Consider the following 24368-nt stretch of genomic DNA (forward strand, 5'->3'; position numbering starts at 1 on the left):
AAACAGGGACTGTGGGAAAACCGAAACAGAAGAGAATCGATGGATTTGAGATGTGGTACTACAGACGAATATTGAAAATTAGGTGGAGTGATAAGGTTAGGAATGAGGAGGTTCTGTGGAAAACACTGATAAGGAGAAAGAACAGGATGACAGGACATACTTTAATATATCCGGCAAATAATTGAGGACGTAGGCTGCAAGTGCGACTCTGAGATGAAGAGGTTAGCATAGGAGAGGAATTTTTGGCAGGCCGTGTCAAACCAGTCAGAAGAAGGTTAGGTTAGGTTAGGTTAGCACAGGAGAGGAATTTTTGGCAGGCCGTGTCAAACCAGTCAGAAGACTGATGATAAAATAAAAATCATTCATTACGTAAACTAGCATAGCCTCAGTCTTTACGCAGGTACAGGTGTTAGGTATATACCAATCTTTGTCTGACCCTACAAATTTAGCCCATTATGGATCGCTCTAGTACTGTGAAACTGATTCCTTACTTCTTATCCTGTGTTCGAATATTCTTACAGCATTTAGTCACTGTTTCCCAAGTACTCTTTCCCCGTCTGTCTGCTGAGAGCACCTCATTTTTTTAACTTGTCAGTTCACTTTATCTTCAACATCGTTCTGCAACACTAAATCCCAATCATTTCTCTTACTTTTTTTTCCGTTAGCCCCAAAGACCATGCATCACTTCCATATGATGCTGTGCTCCAGACGTACATTATCACAGATATATAACTCAGAATAATGTCTGTGTTTGGCACTAGTAGAATTGTGTTGGCGAGGAAGCTCTCTTAGGTGGAACTTGTTATATCTGCTTCTTAGATAGTCTTTCTTTCCCCCCTAACGCGTTACACTCATTTACACACCAACATGTCCTGTGCTGGCCGAGGCGCAACGAGAATACAGCACAGGTAAACAATACAGACCACATTTACTAACAAGTGAATAAACAAAAGCTCCTTCTTGGAGGAAGTTATTTAGAAGAACTGTTGTAGCAGATCTTGGTAACCACTGAATTTACACAAGTTCGCAGCGGGAAACGGCGCCAATAATGGACGAATCAGATGTCTGAGATCATCTGAAATAACGCTGAAGTGGAACGGTTACAAGCTGAGATAATAGTGACGGCCAACATCACAGGCCTCCGCGGTAGTTCCAATTTACAGCGGCACGTCGTAAGAACACAGGCATTGGAATATAATATTTCATGCCAAGACAAGGCCGCCACAATAATTACGTCTCTCCCTGTGCGGGAATCACAGCAACTGTGCGAGGAAGCCAGGTATACGCAGGGTGTCATATGGAAGTCCGAGTCGGTCCTGGAGGTGTACTCGGGTAGCCGATGCAATTAAGGCTACCGCTGGCGCAAAGCGGGAAATCTGGAGGTTGACACCTTTCACCCGTAAATCGAAGGAAAAGACAGGCTTGGGGCGGCTCTGCGTCGGTCTAAATACCGTGGCAACGCCAGGGTACAGTTGGATCAATTTGCGAGAACGTGATCCGTGAAAGCAAACAGATCCGCGGGGCCAGTGACTTCTGGAGGCGACAATGCTGCACCTGTAACACAATAGCTCTAATGCTGTACTGATTTATTTTGCCTTTTGTTTTGTTTAGTGTTACATCGTTGTGTTTCTGTAAATGTTGTTTGACTGAATCGATAACACAAAACTGTATACTCCTTTCTTTGTAAAAACTTTGATGTCATGGTTTGATTCTATGCAATGTAGCATATACGTCGTTTAAATTCTTTGTCTCATTTGGAGGGAACAAAACTTAATGTATATAATTGTAATTTTGTTTAGATAATTTTTTGTAGAAATACCAATATGTGCAAATGTTCTGTTTTAATTAATATGTTTGGCTGTTGTTATGTAATTGCTGATCCTCACTTAGGGTTCTTAGTTATTTTGTATGTAAAAGGTGTTATGGTTCCCCTCGGTAACGGAAGCATGCAGCTAACGCAAATTGTGGTTGGCCTAGGTAGAAAAGGTGGAATTGAGAGTCAGTCGGGGACGAGCTACCAAACTGTCAACTGCTCATGTAAAAGTTGTGTATTGTGCTGGTGCCGAGAGAGGGTTTTCGTGCCACTTTCCAATGTCTCGGATGGACAGATAAAGAGCTGGAACTATTCTGGAATTGGTACCTAACATCGCCACCAAGAAAAGACAGAGTCCAGCATTTCCACCTGCTAATCCACCCGCCGACATGCACTCGCCACCACGTTGCGCAATCATTGAAAAAGGAACCAAGGAATTGTAAATATGTAAACTGAAGGATCAGCTCTTTGGATGTTTTAGTTTGCGCAAATATAAGGTAACTTTATCCCTAGTCACAGAACCACTCAGGGTCTTTCCCATGCTAAAGTGATTATCGAATGTCCTTATTGAAAGAACATTAAAGCTCAGTGTTTTAGCAGAACTGAGTAATATAGCAAATAATACTTGCTGAAAATAATTTTTCTTTTAAAACTGCTTATTAAAATTTCGTTGCCAACTTCTAAAGTGAAAGTTCTCAAAACTGAGGCTTATAAAGTTTTGCTTAGTAAATTATCACAGTGCAGTCTGTTGAAAATCAACCAAAGGTGAGCTATTGTCTTATAACCACATCAAGTTGTGTTCTACTGCAGTAAAAGTTGAGAACTAATACTATTGAAGGTTACATATTCATACTTGTTGAGGGCTTGTTTCTTTAGTGCATTGAAAGTATGGGTAGTATGCTCTGCTACAGTGTCCAAGATTAAGGGCCCCCTTCCATTGCAAGTAGATCAAATGCACAAAGTTACTTAATTATAACAAGTTTCAATTACTCTTGCTATTCAAGTGAAATTCTGTACAAATTTGGTCTCCTCTTGCGTATTAAAAGTGCATATTAGTGGTGTAATAGGATCAATAGTTTGTCTATTGTACTCATGCTAGATAACGATTCATAGAATGACCACTATCTATGAAAACAGTAATTTCTTTATTCAAAAGACAGTGAGAAGTAATTTGTTAGTGAACTCCATTTAATTTTCATTCTAAGCAGAAAGGTGTTTAGTAGTTAGAGACTTAATCTATACATAATAATTAATTTTGCTGTGAACCATATTCATATTTCATGTCAGATAGGAATATGTTTGAAAAGTAATACTGAACCTATGTCCAATTTACGATTCTGCAGTGAATAATAATACTAACATTATCGAGACCATTCAGTTTGACTAAGTCCTCAAAGTAATTGTGTGTTTCGTTATCTGTTGTCCGTATGCAAATGGTCTTCTTCTCCTACAACTGTTAGCACTTTCTTTAACGTCAACATCTGCTAGTGACAGAGTTCATTGCACTCTCTTATGATAAAGTATAAGTAATGTTCGTCCATTATAGTTACTCATATCTGTTTCTTGAACAGAAATGTTAGTCATTCTCGTGCCTAATTAGGCTGGCGGCCGTTTTCTTTATTCTTTGAACTGTGTGGGTAGGTAAAATATTGTTTATTACTGTTTAATTATTTGCGTAATTCTGACTTTCACTTCCGATAAGTCACCTCCGTTAGGTATGTCACCGTCAACATAACAAAATTCCTTTCAGAGGGTAACACTGCTCTGCTTCTTTATATTGTAATTGCTTTAGTAAAAATAATTTCATTATACGAACTGCTTCCAGCTTTGAGGTTATAGTATAACAGTTGCGGAAGGAAGTGTTGCACACCCTGTAACGCTCTCTGGCAGCACGCTTCCAAAGCGAAAGTCAAAAGAACATTTCGATGTATAATGCTCACTGTAACAAATAATTTATATGTATTTCTGTTAGTCGAATTTCAAAAGGACACTTAATTTTGTGAGCAAAAAAAGATAATTATGAATTTTGCTATTGTAAATGATTATTCAAAGAGTGTGAAATACTATCTGTGGCGGAGGATGTGAAAACCACCACAGAAGAAACGATATGTAATTAAAAATGACAAAGACGGTACAAGAATTAGTTAAGATATAAATAGGCAATATATTGTAATAGAATCGCTTGTCTTCTGCACGGACTGAATGGGAGAGGAACCCGTGACGTTGCATTAGGCTCTTAGGTAGTCTTCAATTGTCATAAGTCGATGATCGACGCTATTTGTAGCTGCGATTCTAAAAGGTGTGTAAAGATTTTAATTGTTTCTGTTAAAATATATTTATCTAGTAAAATATGTTTGTCACAATTACTGCAAAGTTCGAACCGAACATTACCCATTTTATTTAAGAAATTTCAGCATTTTATTGGATATCGCTGGCGGTGCGGAGCTGTGCCGCGAGCAAGCAGTCTGCAACATCGGCAGATTTAAATATACGATCGCAATAACGACCACATCCTAAAAAGGGTACAGGTAGAGGTGAACGAAAATAATAAAGTGTTTCTTTTCACAGCATTCCAGACGCAGAATAAAAAGAGATAGTAGATTTTATCTTGTGCACTCACAGGTGCAGCTTTTGTAAATTTTCATTCAAAAAAGTGGTAAATTCTGAACATATCGTAAAGCTTATTTAAAAGAGGATAATTTTCATGAGAGCTTAGCAATATATAAAAAAAGAAAACATGTTCATATAGTAGAGAAAGTCTTATGCTTCAAAGCTAGTCGGGGTATATCCAATTACACAAAAATCCACAGCAACGTGAAAATGTTTGCTAAGTTCGATGGACAATGATATTTTCATTCTTGCCAAACAACTTTAGTACTTGAATAAGTGTAAAACTTGAATCATTATATTGGAATATTCATTTTTATTAATCCGCAACGGAATATTTCTTACGTAAAGTAATTTATTTATTTAATCGTATGGCTAGGACCCCCCTTCGGGCAGACCGTTCGCCGGGTACCGGTCTTTCGATTTGACGCCACTTCGGCGACCTGCAGTCGATGGAGAATGAAAGGATGATGATGAGGACAGCACAACAGTCCCTGGGCGGAAAAAAATCCCCGACCCAGCAGGAAATCGAACCCGGGCCCAGAGAAATGACAATCCGTCACGCTTACCATTCACCTACTGGGGGCGGCCACGTAAAGTAATAATCACAGATGAAAAATTTATTGCAACCTTTCATTTCTCATGTCCATCCATGTATATGTTAAGTTCAATCTCAGCGGTTTCCCAATCAAATTAAATGCAAAAAGCAAAGAAAGCTTGAAAACAGACGGTCAACTCCAGAATAATTAAAACAGACATAACCGCATTAAAACCCATTTGGTCTGGTGTGAGCGGTCTCCGATCTGTCAGCTGGCGTAGTCCCTGTGGTTTAGGCAACTCGCACGGCACTGATGTGAGAAGGTTTGCTAATAGTCAGGGCGAATGGTCTGCAAACTGCACACACAGTCCATATTGTGTGTTCAGATGGCCATTCCACTGAACATATATTTCTTCCAACTTTCGTGTGTAAAAAGATCGCTATCGAATTTTATCATTTATATCTTTTCAACAATAAATTTATTTCCAAGTATGAACTTCATGAACAACAAACCCAAACTGCTTAATGGATTCGTTTTTTACAGCAGATACACCTGTTCGTTGGTAGACACTGAATGAAACAGGACCGACTCTTTCCCAGCAACGGGTATCTCACTGTTTTAAGCACCGGGAAGCCACTGACAATCCGACAAATCAGCAGTATGTGGTGGTGACTCTTTTAGTGAGGTCGAAAGAAGAACCCGCGCGGAGTGGCCGCACGGTGTAGGGCGCCATGTCACGGATTGGGAGGCCCCTTCCACCGAAGGCTCGAGTCCTCCCTCTGGCAGGGGTGTGTGTGTTGTTCCTAGCATAAGTTACTTTCAGTAGTGTGCAAGTCTAGAGACCTATGACCTTAGCAGTTTGGTCCCTTAGGAATTCACACACATTTGAACATTTTCTAAAGATGGTACGTTGTGACGGAGGATGTCTAAACCACACTGCCTGGAAAATGAGACATACGGGTTGAGAGGGTATAAAATCTTATTTCAGTGATTACAAAGGCTTTGGAATTACGAGCCCACTTTTCAGTATGACTTTCCACTCCCTCTGGTCTGATATTGGTGTAAAAGGTGTCAGAAGGATTTGTATACTCTTTATAACTACTTCTTGGTACCCTAGGTACCGGCACTGGTACAGAGTTGACATCCAAGCTGGTTCTGTAAGGGACAGGTCGGAGGGTCTTGCTGACGACAGCAGAACCAGAACTTCACCCAGACATATCATAGAGATCTGTGTCTCGTTTGGATAAGTACTTGTTGAAAAATGGTACCGTGATATTTTCGCATGAGGGGTGACATGAGGGGTAAGAGATGACCCTAAATCTCTGTGATGTACCGGTGTGCCATCACAGTTCCTGCAGTCACCACTAGCCGTAACCTCAAATCATACCTGATGGCTCCCCACAACGTGACGGCAGGACAAACGCTGCTACGTGTTGAAACATAGGAAGACGGGGATCTCTCGTCACGATGCCGCCAAAGTCGCTAACACTGACTGATTCCTGAACAGAAGATGACGCCGCTCATCAGCAGTCTATAGTTCCACATCGCGTACTATTCGAAACGCGGCCGCATATGTTGTGGTGTCAACGGCAGCTTATGCGTGGGAAGTTAATTATCTAGTCCAGCTGCTGATACTCTCCGACGAATGGGGCAGGATCACACAGAATATTGCAGGAGGGTGTATTCCCGTGCAATCCACCATGGGGCTAGTGTCACACCGAATGCTCCACAAATCTGGATATTGTACCTTTTGATCAGCTGGAGACACAGAGACGTACAATGTGGTCCCTTTCAAACTATGGTAGGTGCTGATAACGCTGTCTCACACGTTTACGCGACATCTCCGTGTCTTTCAAAGTGATCACTCGTAATCTGACGCTAATCATGCCCCTTAGATGACCTCCACGGCCTGGTAACAGAGCTGAACGTGAACGTCACTACTCTGGTGACCGTTCTACCTGTCATAGAGAGTTACAACTCTATTTACGTACCAGCCGGTTTTGTTTACACGTCCAAGTTACATTGACATCCGAGCATTTCCTCTCGGTGCTTCACTTTTTTGTCTAGCAGTGTACGTAAATTGGGGAATTTTCAGGCTTTGACGTCCCTAGCAGCAGAAAGTTTAAGGAAAAAGCCTTAGTACTAATAGAGAGGGACACAGTGTTTCCGCCACCTTTCTGTGTTCAAAACAGTTACGCGAACCATGAACACAGTTCCAATGTAATGAGGCCTTATCAGGTTGGACTGACCGAAGACATCGTTTGTGCATTAATATTGTACTGTGGGTTGTTTCGAAAGGTGGACATATATATAGATAGACTGGACATTTATTTGCGGATTGTTTCAGAATGAGTGGAAATTTCATGTTACCAGGGCGAAGTAGTCGCATTTGACATCTGTGGAACAGTCGACTTACGGCAGTGACAACAGCATCTCTGAACTTGTGTATCATTTGGTCAGTTGCAGAGCGGAGAGTAGTCGAGTGTTGGACATGGACTAAGCTGGCACATCTTTTAGCATAGTGAATATTTGCAGGAGGATTTTGCCGAGAAAAATTGTTGGGAATTATTAATTTGATGGAAGGTGTTACAGACGCTGCATTTATGGAACAGAGAGAACAGATTTGCATTATGGATATATTTTAAGATAGTAATTTTTGCTGGCGCGTACTGACAATGTTAACGATTCTTGCAACAGAACAGCCCACCACCACACATCAGTTAACGTCATTTTAGTGTAATTCACTTCAAATTGCATAAACTTAAAAGCATTTCCTTGTAAGATTTTTGTAAAGAAAGTAATGTTTTTGGTTTTCTGTGAGTTTTATGTTCTCGTGCAATAAGAGTTTAAAATACGGCATTGCCATTATAACGAACGGACTAATATTTTCATTTCAAGTAAGAAGTTTTTTTTAGTATAAGAAAACCATCCCAATATTTCTCCCAGAAGTTTAGTTTCATTTTAGCATACTTCCAGCTGCTGCGATTTCTTCATGCTGTGCTGTTGCTGCTGAGTGTGCTGTAATTTTTCAGGTAAGATTCTTTTCATATTTTGCTGTTTCTTTCTTTTGTCAGCTCACGTTTACATTACGCAAATTCTAAGCATTTTCTTTGTAATTCGCGTTTTTAATAGGCCAGTGAACAGTGTTTGTTTAATAGTGTTGCTAGGTAATCTCAGTGTTCCAATTTTTGGGAGCAGTGCACAGTTTCAATTTGGTAGTGGTTTTTGAGTAACAGTTTTGATTTAATCTCCTGCATATTGAACGCCAGTTATTTTGTCTCTGTGTAAATGTGTGCACTGAGACACGCTGTTTGAAATAATAATTTCATTTCAACCTTTTTACAACACAAGACAGCACATTCAGTTTTGTGTAAAAGGCAAGCAAGCATTTTAATGGTCACGAACGATCGCATTACCGAGTCAGAGCGAATAACTTTCAGTAAAATTGGTGAGAGAGTTTAACGGAAATGCTGGAACATCTTAAGTGGCATTCTCTCAAGGGAATACGCCCTACACTCGGGCGAACCAAATGAGCAAACTTCGAGAACCACCTCACAGGTGAGGCTGAATTATATTCGTTGCCTCACAGGCGAGCCTGCTATGTAGCTACTCAGTGGGGATTGTGCGGATTACAATACACAAATAAGTGCTAGCACAGATTCATTCGTTTGCTCATTCACTCGTAGCGTTTCGTGTATCCCAAAAAGGAGAAACATCCATTGATGTGGAACCAGTCAATGCATATCTAACAAAAGACAAGGAAATCATAGGAACTTAATCTGTATACTGCATAAACAGCAAACTATTATTATGTAAGTAGGAGGAGATCCCGGGTTCGAGTCCCGGCCGGGGCAAACATTTTCAGCTGTCCCCATTGAGGTATATCAACAACACCTGTCGGCAACTGAGGGTTTCGATTAATTATCATTTCTTTCTAGAGAAGCTGCATGGTCATCATTGGTATCTGTCCTTTCGGAACAGTTATAGTTAAAGGCTACCCGGCCATTGACCTTCTTCTGTGCGAATGCGCACACTTTGCCCGAACTCTTACGGGAATCGTCACCTTAGTTGGCGCGAGTAATGAGTGGATGGGCAAATATCCTTTAGGAACATTACGAATGTAGTTTGTGGACAGTTAAGAATGTGGGTCTCACGGGAAGCGTGCAAAAGATAAGTCCCTGCAGTCGCAATATTCTCTGTGCCCTCGATGGCTCAGATAGAGCCGGCACGGTAACACAGCGTGTTCGGTCAGAGGGTTAGCTGCCCTCTGTAACAAAAAAACTGAGTTAATGGATCAACGACGAACCGAAGGGTGTCGTGCGACGTCCGCCCCGAGCAGAAAAAAAAATGAAATTAATAAAAAAAGATGGATAGAGCGTCTGCCGGGTTCGAGTCTCGGTCGGGGAACATATTTTTAGCTGTCGCCATTGAGGTATATCAACAACACCTGTCGGCAGCTGAGGGTTTCGATTAAGTATCATTTCTTTCTAGAGAAGCTGCATGGTCATCGTTGGTATCTGTTCTTTCGGAACAGTTACTATCTTCATATATTATTATACTGTATATTGATATTCATTCTTACGGCGGATAGATTTAATCGAGTAAATTAGATTGAAAACTGCTAGTGGAAACAAAAATCTACTGCCTCCTCCATCATACTACGTAGCTGTTGTTTCTCTGCTATATGTCGCTTAATGTTACGTGATTACATTGGTACATTTACACAGAATATGAGTACTATTTATAGTACACTACTGTTTGTGATATAGCTTTACAACACTGGTTCTTGTCATGTAGCCAACAAAAGATTTCAATCCGTACGTCATTTACTGCAAATGAATACGCAACGTAGAGATGTACTTGTAGAAGATGGGAGCCTCAACAACCATAAACAGGAAAATGGAAAATTAGGTTTTAGCTACTCTAAAAATTTTGTGAAAGTGTTATTCAATTGAGCTTGAACAAAACTGAGTACATCAGATTTTATTCTTAGCCATTTGTTAGGTACACATTAATATTTTATCATTTCTGAAGCAGCAGAACGCATCGCAGCGAAGTTTTGTGGAGAGCTGATCTGGGCACGAGATAACGCTTACACCAATGGAGCGTCACCGCCGCCTGGAACATGAAGGTTTTAGGCATTATTTAAATGAATGGTTCAAATGGCTCTGAGCACTATGAGACTTAACTTCTGAGGTCATCAGTCCCCTAGAACCTAGAACTTCTTAAACCTAACTAACCTAAGGACATCACACACATGCAGAATGTTTCCAGAATGACCACAGAAGATGCTTCATAGGTAAAAGCGAAACGCTTCTGGAGAAAAATATTCTGTAATTATCTGCATTAAGCTTAAGACAGAACAATCAGTAATACTTTAATATAACAGGTGCTCTGGAAGATGGTCACGAAAACAAGCATGTCAAAAAAGTATATCTCGTGTATGGTGGAATTCTAATTTGAAAAATATTAAGTAAAAATACTAGGCGAGTTTTGTCGTTCAGCTGCAAAATGATGGACAGTGGCAGAAGTAGAGAGGATATATAGTGCAGACTAGTAATACCACGAAAAGCATTTTATGATATAGAATTTAAATTTAACTAGCGTCTTTTCTGAAATTATTTGTTTGTAGTGTAGCCTTGCACAGAATTGAAACGTGAACGATAAGCAGCTCGCAGAAGAAGAAAATAGAAGCTTTTGAAATGTATTGCTAAAGCAGAATATTGAAGATTAGATGGATAAATGGAATAACTAATGAGGAGGTACTGAATCGAATGAGGAAAAAAAGAAATTTATGTCACAACTTCGCTAATGTAAGAGATCGGTTGATAGGAAATTTCATGGGGCATCGATGAATCGGCAGGTTGATAATTGGGTTGTGAGGGGAGAGGTGTGGTGGACAAAAAATGCAGTAAAATAAGAAAGTTAAAATGGATTAGATTAAAGTACTTCAGTGCAAAGTTCAAGGGAGTGAATGTGAATAGAAAGAAGTTCTTAAGAAACTAGCTAATTTCTGTTGATATTGCTTTTTGATAATGTTACACGAAGTTTTCGGGTAGTATTTTTGGATCTGAGAAATGTGGATCATCACACCGAAGTTCCCAAATATGTTTCAATGACATTTGTGCTCTCTCTGTTCAAATATTCATTGTTATTGATCATATCAGTTGCATGTGTGCCCTCCGTAACATTTTTGAAGGAATATTTTGCAGTACCTGTGTTGTTAAGAAGTACGATGCAGTGTACAGTGTATTTATCCGCCGGTCCAGGCAGTGACTTTCAATTAAAATGTTCTTCCCTGTACGGGAATTACATAAAGCGTGTACCAGTACAGATTGTGACGCAGTACTTACGACGTATTGGAGTTGGGATCTAACCGTGTGTGGTGCCAGCATAGCTAAAGCAGTAAAGACGACAGCTAGCGACAAGTCAGAAATCCGGTTTCGAGTCCCAGTCCAGTACAAATTTTGATCATTTTGATCGTTGTCCTTCCTTTATACACCTGACAGTTGTTCGTATCCTCAACTGTGAATACATCTCATGTACTTCTGAAAGAGATCACCGTTCCGCCGCTGGCACAATATACGGCGTTCTTTTATCCCCCGTTACTGTACATTTTAGACCGTTGAGCTACTCTGAAACCTCAAGGTTTCAGGTAACACACTCTATCATAATGCAGCATCAGGAAAATACATCGTATCTTACGTAAGAACAAATTCAAAACTTTGTGTAGATAGATGTTCATTATGCAAAAATATAAGCACGAAAGCAACACAGCGAAACGGTGGCGGGAGCCCAGGGAGCGACAGTTGTTACTACGAGCAGTAAACGCCAGCATAAGCCAATGGGATGCGCTGCCCACGTATAGACGTTATGATCGGCACATGGCTACCAGACATCACGTAACTGGTAAATTCCCCGCATAGAAACATGTATTTGTTGTTTGTTCGAGCTTCGATTAGATTTCAGGATATTTTTTCTTTAAAATTTGAAATGTTTTCACGTGGTTCCTGTACAGGAACAGTAATTTTCGAGAGATATATGTTAAAAATTTTTGAACATAGCTGCTAAGGTTCAGTGACCGTGTCAGAATTATATTAGAACAAATTAGCCCTCGATCACAAATATTAAGTCAAAATTGAGCAGGTTTAGACGCTACTATGAGCGTCGTCTTCAGAATTAATCTAACTGTTCTAATACTTTCCGGGATGTGAGGTCGTGGTCCAAGAACTTTTCTGCTCCTTACGTTTCGTCCAGGACTGCGCTGGACTTCCTCAGAGGCGCTGCTCCGCTGAGTCTTGCCGACTGACTGGTCAGGTGTCTGAGAGCGACTTATATATTGTGCCTGTAGCGGAACATGCTCACCACCAAGTGAAGTTTTCGGATACCGAAGTTTTATCTACAACGTTAAATTACTATCCACGGCTTTATAGAGAAGCTATCGAAATTTATAAACATCACGATAATTTTAATAGGAAAGAGGAGGCTATGAAACTTAGCGATTATGGACAGTGGCTCTACAAAATTGCTAACAATTTTTATCTTTGACAAGGTGGTAATCGATAGTCAACCTTATCTTTGCTATGGATTATCACTGCTCATCACGTGTCATCTGAACCACGCCCCCCTTTCTCACAATATATAAGTCGCTCTCAGACACCCGACCAGTCAGTCGGCAAGACTCAGCGGAGCAGCGCCTCTGAGGAAGTCCAGCGCAGTCCTGGACGAAACGTAAGGAGCAGAAAAGTTCTTGGACCACGACCTCACATCCCGGAAAGTATATCAACAGCCATGTCAACCGGTCGTGAAAGCCTTCATTCTACTAACTGTTCTAAAACATATTAGGTATATAATACATTAATAAAATTAAAGTTTGTACTGACTGGAAAGAGATGCAGTACTTACTACGTTAGGCGTATATTCATTATTGACTGCTATAGTTTTAAGTAAATTAATCTCCGCACTAAACTTTTCTGTTGAAAGTGGTATAGAGGTGGCTCGGTGGACGGCAGAGTGAAAAAAGGCCATTTTTTGAGACTGTGGATGAAAAGAGGAAGCAGGCACGATTTAGTCAGTATACGTTTCCTATGAACGTGTCTTGATTTTTCTTTAGTCTTGCTTCCATTATCAACCACTACGCCAGAATTGCCTGTCTGGTGCCTCTACCTTAGTTGCAGTCAAACTGATCGTCATCCAATACATCCTCAACTTTCTTTTGCATTCTTCTGTACATTATTTTTGTCAGTAACCTTGATGCATGAGCTGTTAAGCTGACTGTGCGAGAATTCTCGTAGTTGTCAAGTCTTGGAGTCCTCGAAATGTGTAGATGAAATTTTTCCGAAAGTCGGCTGGTATGTCGCCAGAGTTATATATTCTACACACCAACGCGAATAATCGGTTTGTTGCCACTTTCCCCAATGACTTTAGAAATCCTGATGGAGTTTTACCTATCCCTTCTGCCTTGTTTGTCCAAAGCTCTCTTAAATTCTGATTCTAATACAGGATCTCCTATCCCTTCTAAATCGATTCCTGTTTCTTCTTCTATAACATCAGACAAGTCTTCCCCCTTGTAGAGGCCTTCTATGTACTCTTTCCTCCTGTCCCCTCTCTCCACTGCATTTAACAGTGTGTGTTGATACCAAGTTCCACTATGGGTCCACCCACTGCCAAAGTGTGAGGTGGTTTACGAAGACTGCGCTAGTCGTTTGTGAAGAACTGTTGAGAGTGAGAAGTGGCTTGGAGATATTGTCATCATCTTCTCACCATCTTCTTATGACCACTTCGGCTAACCGAGCACGCCTCCAGCGACGTCCCATACATCCATATGTCACACCTGTCCACAGCTCCTAATACTCGCGATCACACTGTGTGATTCCCACCAGGGAGGGACATTCGACGTGATCGTCGTTTTAACCCGTCAAGGCATGTAATACTAACTGTGTTACTGTACAGTATCTGTGTTGACAATTCACGTTACACAACGTTCCTTCAAACTTTCATGGATACCTGAAGTTGTACACTCATTAGTTGTGGTATCAGTAGAGGGTAGAGGCGTTTGTACATAGTGGACAATGCGGAGTTTTGAACTAGACTTGAAACGCCCCGCCACTCGGCGTGACGTACGAGGGAGCCAATGCCCGCTCTGGTTGTGACGCTACTCACCATCAGCGGCGGAGCGGCCACAGAACTTGGCGGTGCAGACCCAGACGCCTCTGACGCAAGTGCACCAGTTGCAGCCATCGTACTTGCGCTCGCCCTCGGCGCAGGCTGCAAAACGACAGACGGCGTTACGAGGTACTGCAGACACTTGGCGTCCCACACACTGCAGCTTACTCTGTCTTGCATGTTAAACACTTGATGTTAATCAGGAAATGAAATAAGTTGGATTTAGAATTGGATATGTCATTATCGACCAGTAGGAGTCCGTCATATATATACATCAAAAAAGTTTTGTATCACCTCGGTTCCGAGGGTTCCGGAACCTGCAGAGAAAATTGGAATAGAGATCAACATAAACATCATTTCCGCCCTTTTTTTGCTCATGAAAACTACACATTGCATATTGTACTACCATACAGCGAGACCTTCAGATGCTGGTCCAGATTGCTGTACACACCGGTACCTCTGATACCCAGTAGCACGTTGTCTTGCACTGATGCATGCCTGTATTCGTCGTGGCAGCTATCCACAGGTTTATCAAGGCACTGTTGGTCCAGATTGTCCTACTCTTGATTCGGCGTAGATCCCCCAGAGTGGTCGGTGGGCCACGTAGTCCATAAACAGCCCTTTTCAGTCTATCCCGGGCATTTTCGATAGGGTTCATGTCTGAGGAACATGCTGGTCACTCTAGTCGAGCGATGTCATTATCCTGAAGGAAGCCATTCACAAGATGGGCATGTCGGGTTGTGAATTGTCGTCCGTGAATACGAATGCCTCTTCAATATGCTGCCGATATGGTTGCACTATCGGTCGGAGGATGGAATTCACGTATCGTATAGCCGTTACGGCGCCTTCCACCAGCGGCGTACGTCGGCCCCACATAATGCCACCAAAAACAGACGGGAAACTCCACCTTGCTGCACTCGCTGGGCAGTGTGTCTAATGCTTTCAGCCTGACCGGGTTCTCTCCAAACACGTCTCTGACGATTGTCTGGTTGAAGGCATATGCGACACTCATCGGTGAAGACAACGTGATGCCAGTCCTGAGCGGTCCATTCGGCATGTTGTTTGACCCATCTGTACCGCGCTGCATGATGTGGTTGCAAAGATGGACCTCGCGATGGACGTCGGGAGTGAAGTTGCGCATCATGCAGCCTATTACGCACAGTTTGAGTCGTAACATCACGTCCTGTGATCGCAAGAAAAGCATTATTCAACATGCTGGCATTGCTGTCAGGGTTCCTCCGAGCCACAATGCGTAGGTAGCGGTAAACCACTGCAGTAGTAGCCCTTGGGCGGCCTGAGCGAGGCATTTCATCGACAGTTCCTGTCTCTCTGTATCTCCTCCATGTCCGAACAACATTGCTTTGGTTCACTCCGAGATGCCTGGGCATTTCCGTTGTTGAGAGCCCTTCCAGGCACAAAGCGACAATGCGGACGTGATCGCACAGTGGTATTGACCGTTTAGGTATGGTTGAACTACAGACAACACCAGCTGGGTACCTCCTTCCTGATGGAATGACTGGAACTGATCGGATGTCGGACCCCCTCCATGTAATAGGCGTTGCTTATTCGTGGTGAAAGAACCTACAAGGTTTACAATAAAAAATGAATGTCTAAAAACACTAAAATTAGGCACTATAATACAGTATTAAAACCTCAGGTCCTGTATGCCAGAGAAACCCTGACAGTCAACCTAAAACGTGACCTACAAACGGAAGAACGTAAAATCATCAGAAGTTAAGTCCCATAGTGCTCAGAGCCATTTGAACCATTTTTTTTAATGGTTCAAATGGCTTGAGCACTATGGGACTTAACTTCTGAGGCCATCAGTCACCTATAACTTAGAACTACTTAAACCTAACTAACCTAAGGACATCATACACACCCGTGCCCGACGCAGGATTCAAACCTGCGGTCATAACGGTCGCGCGGTTCCAAACTGTAGCGCCTAGAACCGCTCGGCCACCCCGGCCGGCAACAACTTTAAGATTAGGTCTTCAGCTGTGTTTCATTTAAAGTTATTGTTGCTCTGTATTTAGGCTTTCAGCCGCGTTTGTTTCAGTATCTGTGGCTTTAATATGTAAATCCTTTCCTGTAAGGTTTCTTTTTAATTATCTTGAATTCTTGAAACTGTCTTCAGCCGTGTTCTGTAAATGTTTATCTTAACGTTGTCTTTAATTATTCTTGAGTAATTGTTTGGGCCTTCAACCGACAAGATACTTCAAATTTTCTTAAGATGTTTTTCTGTTGTACTGTGTAACAGCTTATCTTTAAAATCTCTCTTTTATTATGTAAAGAAAATGTTTTTATTGGGCTTTCAATCGAAGAATTAACTTGAATTTTCCTTAATATGGCCTTTAGCCGGAGTTTTTAAATGCTTGGCTTTTAAGCAATTTCCTTAGCTGATCTGAAATATTATTTCGGCCTTTAGCCGAGAAGATATTGTAATTTTGCTTAAGTAAGGCCTTCAGCCGTTAGTCTGAATCCTGGTGTTTTAAAAGCAATCATTTAAACTTATGCTGGAGAAGTTACTTGGGCCCTCAGCCGTGATCTGATCTTTCTTGTTTTAAAGAGAAAACTGTGCATTGGTTCGAGGAATAAAGTTGTGTGTGTTCTTGTATAACTAACGGTAATTGACCTTGGCCCATTTCCGTAACCTGATCCGCTCTGTCCTACCAACGTGACTAACTTAGAAGTAGATATCTTCGGAGTAGTGAAACAACTTAAATCATTTAATAAACGCAAGTCTTCTCGTCCAGACTCTATACCAATTAGGTTCCTTTCCGAGTATGCTGCTGTAATAGGTCCATATTTAACAAAGACATACAGCCGCTCGTTCGACGAAAGATCCGTACCCAAAGAGTGGAACGTTGCACAGGTCACACCAATATTCAAGAAAGACAATAGGAGTAACCCACTAATTAGGGGCCGATATCATTAACGTCGATATGCAGCAGGATTTTGGAACGTATATTGCGTTCGAAAATAAATTACAAGGGTAATCCCAAAAGTAAGGTCTCCCATTTTTTTATAAATACATAGACCTGTTTATTTCTACAATGGTTTACATCAGTTTATGTCTAGAAATAGCTAAATGTAAAAACTATAATCACCATTTCTGTCGACGCATTTCTGTAGACACTATGGCAGTTTTTGTATGCCCATGTGAAAGGTGGCTACACTGATTGCGCCAAAGAGTATTATTCCGCCGCCTCCACTGGCAGTGCTTATTGAGAAGTAGCAGTAGGCAGTGCTTGTTGAGCTGTAGCAGTGGTGAGTCGTTGTTGAGAAGTCGTAGTGGAGAGTGTTTATTGAGAAGTGGGCAGTAGGAGTTCCGATGTAGCCGTGACTAGTTGTGAGCATGTTGTATGCAGTTGTTCTGATGGGCTAGACAGCCGATGCTGTTCGATTGCGGATGTTGTAATGATCAGAGTGTATGTTTCGTCAATATATATGAAGGTAATAAATGTTTTTAGTTTTATTTCAATGTCTTAAACAATAATGCCTCTTGGTCACAGGTTCAGTCAACAAAGCATCTGGCTCGTGTTCTTGTATTAGACTGTATTTCTGGTTTCTATGTGCAATTATAGTATTTCTGGTTTTTTTTAATTACTTCAGTATAAATGGTGTTTAAAATATCTGGTCTTATTGAGGAAGAACCGTGCCAGATGTGTACGTTGAATCACACTTCCACACACAGAACAGCTACACTTGTGTTTTGTTGTTTCCTAGGTTTTATAGTTGCTGGGGACTTAATTAATTAATTGTGTTAACGGAAATTTTCTTTCATTCTTTGTTGTTATTCTATGCAGTCAGATTGCGGAGTAATACTAGTCAGGGCCAACCGGTTACGAGACTGCGTAACCGGACAGACAGCGACTAAAATTAAAAATTATTTGCATTATAAATAATTAAGCCCCCATGCACGTGGCGACCGCTGCTTCGGATCGTCCCTTGAAATTCTTCTGATTGTAAAAATAGCAGACAGTAGTATTGTTGTAGTAATTTGTAGTTTAGTAATTGTAGTCTATATTGCATGTGTAGATTTGGTAACTGAACATTTGTAGTTGTCTTGTCATTCTTTTAATGGTATTTTGGCAGAATTTAATTTTTGATGTCTTGTATACAGGTCTGACAATTTTGTGCAATTATGAAGATTTCAATTGTTCGTTAATCGTGTATGAGGGAAGCATTTCGTGTGAATGGTATTGTTGGTGATAAAGTGTTATATAATGTGTAATTTTCGTATAGTGACGAGTTTTGTATGTTTTGTAAATGATTACGCGATAGATGAAAAAGGCGAAAATGATGAATAGTGAGAATGACGAAATTGTTAACATGGCGAACTCGCCAACACAGAACAACAGTATGATGAATAATGAAGTAGAAAATAATATAATAAGCAGGGAAAATAGTCCGGAACCATTTCAAAACTTTTCACAATCAAAAAATTTTCAGAATACGAGATTAACGACAGAAGATTCTGGAATAGTATCGAACACAGATAGCTTTACAGCTATGACGAAGGAAACTGGTTTTGCGGGAAATGTTAGGGACGAAAAGAATTTCGAACCAGTCAATGTGGAGCAGTTGATGAGTGCAATATTAAATTTGGGATCTGAATTAAAAACAGTGGGATGACAGTTACGATCTGAAATTAAAACAGAGATAGGAACAATTAAAACTGATATGGGAACAATGGAAACACGGTTAGACTCACTGGGATCACAGTTGGGATCTGAATTAAAAACAGTGGGATCACAAATAGGAACAATTAAAACAGAGATAGGAACAATTAAAACTGATATGGGAACAATGGAAACACGGTTAGACTCACTGGGATCACAGTTGGGATCTGAATTAAAAACAGTGGGATCAAAAATAGGAACAATTAAAACAGAGATAGGAACAATTAAAATTGATATGGGAACAATGGAAACACGGTTAGACTCACGAATAGGGACATGTTTCAAAAACATGAAAGATGAATTAAAGAAAGAAATTAGAGAAGAAGTACAACCGATTTTGAATTCTCACAATAATAGGTTAATTTCAATAGAAATCAGACAAAAGGAACAGGATAGAGAACAGGAAGAAAGAGATTGCGTGATAGTACAAAAATTTTCAGAGTTAAATTTACAACGTGCACACGATAAGCAAGAAATATTTGAGAGAATCAAGGAATCCGTACCAAATGACAGAATAAATAACCTAACACAACAATATGAACAGTTAACTACTAAATGTGTCAATACTGAAACCCGAGTCGCGACACTTAGGGAAGACGTAAATAAACAGAAAGAACAATTAGGTGACTTATCGGAAAGAGTTGAGGAGATTTCAGATAAACTGACAAGTTTTAGTTTAAATGGGGACAGAGATTCGGATGATACAGCTCCATTACCATTTGCAGAAACCGAAGAGTACCAGAACATAAATAAGCATGTTGAAAAACAGAGAAAATTTAATGAACGCGTTAAAAGGGAATTTGAGGCATTACAAAAGCAAGTCAAACAAATTGAAGGCGAAATCGTAGGAAAAGACAGCAGAAGAAATTTAGAATCACAGATAGCAGAAGGGTTTGAAGAAAATAATTTGTTTCATTTACGGGATGCAACAAGAGAGCGCCAGGCGCGCGAACTTGACAATAATCGACATTCGGACTGGGACAGACGCGGTAGGTCTTTGTCGCCACGAGGCGAAAACTTTAACTATAAACACTTTTTAACTGTTCGGAAATTTAAGATCTTTCGCAATTCTAAGAATGACATACATCCATGTTCATGGTTAGATCAATTTATGTACGCACTTCCACCAAATTGGCCACTAAGTCACAAATTGGAATTTATGTGTGGATATTTAGAAAACGAACCGGCGACGCGCATGCGCGCACTTATTAGAGATTGTAATAATCTAAATGATTTTTATCATGCATTTCTATCGGCATATTGGTCCGAAAACACGTAAGACAGAGTCAAACATATTATTATGCAGCGTAATTTTAAACAGTCTGAGTTCCGCACGCCAGCAGAATACTTTGAAGACATGATTCAAAAGAATCAGTTCCTTTCCAACCCTTATAGCCCGACTGAATTAATTCGCATTTGTTTAACTAAGCTGCCACAATCGATAAGACACATTGCTTTAGCCGGAAGATGTAAAGGTCCTCAGGGGATTCACTACACTAAGTGAATATGTGCCATAGCGTGCACAGGGCCCCGAGCTGTAGTAGTGCTATTTCCCTTTTAGTTTTCTGCACTGCTGCCTACTCTTTTACTATTCTTTGTATATATCAAAACAGCTCTTCGACCATCAATCTATCTAGAGAGTCGGTAAAGAATAACCGGATATGACTATTTTACCCAAAAATGATTTCGGAAATTACCGTTTGGACTTACTGTATCTTCAGCAGCATTCATTCGTAGTTTAAACGAAATTTTACCTGTTCATCTTCGTGACAATATTACTTCATATATTGACGATATTCTTATAGCTAAACGTTCTTGGAGTGAGCATAACAAAATTTTGGATTCATTATTACGTATTTTTGCAAGAGTTGGCACTACAGTGAACTTGAAAAACTCTGAATTTGGTCGTTCTCAGGTGAAATTTCTTGGTCATATTATTTCTACAGAAGGTATTCTTCCTGATCCAGAGAAACTAGACGCTATTCGTAATTATGCTGTTCCTACTACAAAACGTGATGTTCGTAGTTTCCTTGGTGTCTGTAATTTTCTTAGACGCTTTGTTGGATTGGACGATTTGGCCACACCTCGTTTATGTGAACTATCTGGAAAGAATTCTAATTGGTGTTGGGATGAGGAAGCTCAATCATAATTTGAACAACTTCGTGATGCTTTAGTTGCTGCTCCACTTCTTTCACATCCGGATTTATCTAAAGATATTTGTTTGGCGACGGACTCATCATACAAAGGCCTAGGTGCACACTTATTTCAAGAGATAGAAGAAAACGGCGTTGTAGTACAGAAAACTATTGCATTTGGAAGTTGTGTTCTCTCTAAATCAGAAAACAATTATTCGATTACGGAACTTGAAGCCTTGGCTGTTGTGTGGGCTTTCACAAAATTTCGCATATTTTTGAATGGCAGACACACTAAGGTTTACACCGATCATCGAGTTCTGAAATTTCTTATGTCAACAAAATTAACTCATGGAAGATTGTCACGATGGGCGTTATATCTACAGGAAATTGACTTTAGTATTGTTTACATACAGGGTTCTTCATATATTATTGCTGATGCTTTATCACGTGCACCTATGGGTTTGAAACAAAGTGCTGAGGAGGACTGCAAAGAAAACAATTATTGTTTGATGTATATTCAAGGTGTTGCGTTTGAGAATTTTATTTCGTCTTCGCTCCAGGACATCGCTAAGGAGCAAAATAAGGATCCAATCTGGAAGGACATTAAGGAGAAGTGGAGGAGAAAGGAAAGCGTAGCGATTAGACAGTATTATTTAGTTCGGAATGATATTCTTTTTAAACGAAAATCGGTTCACAACTTTTTTTGGTTAGTTTGTATTCCTGATGCGTGGGTTAATAAATTGATTTGGTATACACATTTCAGTTATGCACACTTTGATCCCAGAAAATGCTTTCATAAATTACGAGAAAATTGCTACTTCAGTAATATGTAAAAACGTATTCGATCTGTTCTTGCCAAATGCAAATTATGTCAAAAGGCTAAGCCGCCAACTATTTCTCACAGAGCACCGTTGTTTCCCATCATTCCAGCGAAATTAAAGGACATAGCTGCAGTCGATTTGTTCGGTCAAGTGGTTCGTTCTACTAATGGTTTTGCGTACATTTTGGTAGCAGTGGAATTGACATCAAAATATGTGTGTTTTACACCTTTACGCAAAGCAACAGCTAGTTCAGTATCTGACACCTTCATCAAACATTTTCTTAAAGAAGTGGGTCATGTTGATAAGGTTATATCAGATAATGGATCACAGTTTCGCTCTAAAATTTGGCTTCGTACTCTACGGCATCATAAGATTAAACCAATTTTCATTTCACTTTTTCGCCCTCAATCTAACGCTTCAGAGAGATGGATGAAGGAAATCAGTAAATTGTGTCGACTCTATTGTCATCAGAATCACAGAACTTGGGATCAGTATCTTCATATTTTTCAAAACATTCTGACTGAACTCCCTAATGATTCAACTTCTTTACCGCCGATATTCATATTAAAAAATAAAGCACCGACAAATCGCTTTTCTGAAAACGTTCCTTTTCCACCTACACGGAAACTGCGGCATACTGAAGTGGTCAACCTGGCTCTACGAAATATTGCATCTGCGGCTGCTAGAAGAGAGAAATCAGCTAAATGTCCTGGTCGTTTAAAAACCTTGTCAGTTGGTCAAAAGGTGTTAATTAGGTCTCACCGTTTGTCTCACAAAGGAAAGGGCTTGTGTCGCAAATTTTTTCTGCTTTATAACGGTCCATATAGAATTCGCAAAATTATTCATGATAACACTGTTGAAGTAGAAACTCTTAAATCTCGACGCTCTAAGGGAATACATCATATATCTAACGTTAAAATTTTTGTGGAATGACATACTTTGGGAAACTAACAGTTATACGTAAACACACGGAGAATGCAAGGATACCGCGCCGTGTTCCGGCGGCGGCACATACTCAAAGCAACAGTCAAGTCTGCGCGAACTAATGCCTCTGTCCATCAGCTGTGTTGTCTTCTGCTGCCACTACCAATTTATGACACTCACAAAACACAAATAAATGTTTTTGCACTTTATATTTCAATACTGCTACTACAGTCCTTTAATTTGAGGAACAGGAATTTCAAATACTTTGGTCAGCTGCGCGAACTAATGCTTCTGTCCCTCAGCTGTGTTGTCTTCTGCTGCCACTACCAATTTATGACTAACAGTTATACGTAAACACACGGAGAATGCAAGGATACCGCGCCGTGTTCCGGCGGCGGCACATACTCAAAGCAACAGTCAAGTCTGCGCGCCGCACAAGGCAGTCGTTGACCGCAAACAATCACTTCCTACGTCACGCGCCTACAGCTGATCGAGCGCTCAGTGCGAATGCACTGACAGCCGTAAACAAATACACAGTCTAATTTCTCTGATTAAATTCGGTATAAAGCTATAGTGAGTTGATAAATTATGTTATTAACGTTCAGTATTTTTCATGATACGGTTGTATAAAATATTTAAGACCTTCAGGTAAATTCTGTGTGTGTCCGACGTTAAGAGGACTTGCTATCGAGAACATTTTCAGGAAGAATGTAATTTCGAAGAAGAAACTAATAAATTAAAAACGTAACTATTAATTGAGTTTATTTTTCAGGAGACATATTTCCACTTAGGTACGTACTTTAGACGTAATTTGCTGCTCGCGATTACGTGATTTATACTTTGTGCTAAATTTTATGTTCTATGAATTTACTTGTGAAGCGACGTGCTTGCGTACATTAATTGATTTTGACAATGATTGATTAATGAACAGGGTTGTTACTTGTGTATATTATGCATCGCTTGGCTGCACTGCTTTTTCACTGATGTCATATTTTTTTATTATGTGCCTGCTGTGCTGATTTATTTAAATTATAATTGTCACCTGATTAATTGTGCTGATATGGTTATGTATGTAGGTTATACTTTGTGATTTATCTGCTTGCGCCTTCATGTTTACTTATTAAGATTACATATGAACATTTATTTGCTTATGCTGATATGATGCTAGTGACCTGTTTATTATGTAAGATATATATTCGCTGCTTTGCGTATGGATTGCATACTTATACATTTCTGTTTGTTGTCATAACTACTCTTTAATTTGGTATGTAGAAATGCCGATATGCGGTGTACGAACATGGAGTTTAGGTTACACTATGGTATTAATTATAGATTGTTCGCTTGGCAGAGCCCCGTTGTAGGAATTGTGCTGCATCCACTTCTTGACATTCTGTTCTCCACTGGTATATTTACTCGCTATTGCATGTTTTGCTTAAGCGCAGTGCTTTATATTTTAAGATAAGAAAATGAACTGCTATAATTCTACGAACGACATTGGTACAAGAAACTTCATTGAAGTCACATGAGCTGGAGGTTTTATGGAAGCTGTATAAATTTACGCTAATAGGAAGGAAGCTAACGATATGACATACCAACACTAGGTTTAGACCATTGACAGTTATTACACTGCATTCTTCGTGAGCAATTGAAATAGTAAGTGACACTTGACACAAGAAATA

General features: G+C 40.2%; 1 protein-coding gene across 1 annotated transcript in view; it reads right to left on the reverse strand.

Moving 5' to 3' along the window:
• Window positions 1-9910: 9910 nt before the first annotated feature.
• The window catches only part of LOC124545250 (serine protease inhibitor 3-like), a 121041-nt gene continuing 106583 nt past the window's right edge, over window positions 9911-24368 (reverse strand). Inside the window, exons 3-4 of the mRNA XM_047124123.1 lie at window positions 14122-14226; window positions 9911-10077 (exon numbers count right to left, since the gene is read on the reverse strand). Coding sequence (XP_046980079.1) covers window positions 10052-10077; window positions 14122-14226 — 131 coding nt within the window. The 3' untranslated portion in view covers window positions 9911-10051. The remainder of the gene's footprint in view (window positions 10078-14121; window positions 14227-24368) is intronic.

The sequence above is a fragment of the Schistocerca americana genome, chromosome 8 (genome assembly GCF_021461395.2).
Source record: "Schistocerca americana isolate TAMUIC-IGC-003095 chromosome 8, iqSchAmer2.1, whole genome shotgun sequence".
Classification (NCBI taxonomy): domain Eukaryota; kingdom Metazoa; phylum Arthropoda; class Insecta; order Orthoptera; family Acrididae; genus Schistocerca; species Schistocerca americana.